Below are 1,576 nucleotides of genomic sequence, written 5' to 3' on the forward strand. Positions count from 1 at the left end.
CCGGGAAAATCCGACTACCATCATCCAAAGTCTTACCGTCCGATTGGACTTTTGTCAGTCCACGGTAAGACTTTGGAAAAGATGATGGTACGCCGGATAAAGTGGCACGTACTGCCGACGATTAACTCGGGCCAATTCGGTTTTATGCCACAGCGGAGCACTGAAGATGCCCTCTTTGCCTTGATCGAGCACATCAGGGCTGAGGTCAGGGCAAAGAGGGTAGTATTGATGGTGTCTCTAGACATAGAGGGGGCATTCGACAGCGCCTGGTGGCCAGCTATTAAACACCAGCTGGCAGCCAGGAAATGCCCCCGAAATCTGTACTCCACCGTGTGCAGTTACCTCAATGACCGCGAGGTCATTATTCGTTATGCGGGCGCCGAGTGCGTGAGGCCCACAACCAAGGGGTGCGTTCAGGGATCGATTGGGGGGCCCATATTCTGGAACCTCCTGATTGATCCGTTGCTGGGCGCCCTCGAGGAAGAGGGCCTACGCGTGCAAGCCTTCGCCGACGACGTAGTGCTCGTCTTCTCGGGCTCCTCTCCGGAGACTATCGCGCGGACCGCTAACTCCGTCCTCCGGCGGGTCTACGACTGGGGCTTGGACAACAAGCTGCGATTTGCTCCACACAAGACCAACGCCATGGTGATTACCAAGAAACTGAAAGTTACACCTATTCAGATCACCATGGGCGGCGAAAGTATAAAGATGGTCACAGAAACCAAGATCCTGGGTCTTATTATTGACCACAGGTTGTCCTTTAAGCCGCACGTCGCTGACGTTTGCCGGAAGGCAACGGCCATTTATGGCCAATTGTCAAGGGCGGCTAAGACAACCTGGGGCCTGAACCCAGAGGTGGTGAGGACCATCTACATCGCCGCTGTGGAGCCAATCGTACTCTACGCTTCAAGCGTCTGGGTCCCAGCCGTAGATCAAGTCGGAGTGCGGAAGTTGCTGGACGCAGTTCAGCGAGGGTTCGCGCGGAAGATCAGCCGGACCTACAAAACCGCCAGTTTGAGTGCGGCACTGATCCTGTCAGGTATCTTGCCACTCGACCTGAGAATCCGAGAGGCAGCAGAATTGTACCGATATAAAAGGGGTGATGACATTGATGGTATGGCAGACAGGAAGGCTGAACAGCGGGTTAGCTTCCTGGATGCTCCCCATCCAGCCCTCGCTCCTGAGGTAGAGTTCTGTTGTCTCGAGGAAACACAGGCCGAAACCGACGCGGTAGAGGTGCAGGATGACTCAGGAGAGGGAGAGGGTTACCTGCAAGTCTACACCGACGGAAGCAAGATACAGGGCAGGGTTGGAGCCGGAATATCATACAGGCGGCGAGGCATGGAAGTCAGAGCAAGAAAACTCAAGTTAGAGGATTATTGCTCTGTCTTCCAAGCCGAAATGTGCGCAATTTCGAAGGCTATCGAGGACATCTTGAAGATGCCCGACATGAGGGTCGAGATTCTTAGCGACTCCAGGTCGTCGCTGGAGCTGCTAAGGGATCGATCTTCATTTAACCCGATAGCCTTTGAAATTAAAAACCTTATCCGGCGGGCTCGAAATATGGGTAAAACCA

General features: G+C 54.1%; 1 protein-coding gene across 1 annotated transcript in view; it reads left to right on the forward strand.

Moving 5' to 3' along the window:
- The first annotated feature begins 210 nt into the window (after positions 1-210).
- The window catches only part of LOC126969152 (uncharacterized), a 16,546-nt gene continuing 15,180 nt past the window's right edge, over positions 211-1,576 (forward strand). The window contains exon 1 of the mRNA XM_050814478.1: positions 211-231. Coding sequence (XP_050670435.1) covers positions 229-231 — 3 coding nt within the window. The 5' untranslated portion in view covers positions 211-228. The remainder of the gene's footprint in view (positions 232-1,576) is intronic.

Source organism: Leptidea sinapis, chromosome 1 (assembly GCF_905404315.1).
Source record: "Leptidea sinapis chromosome 1, ilLepSina1.1, whole genome shotgun sequence".
Taxonomy (NCBI): domain Eukaryota; kingdom Metazoa; phylum Arthropoda; class Insecta; order Lepidoptera; family Pieridae; genus Leptidea; species Leptidea sinapis.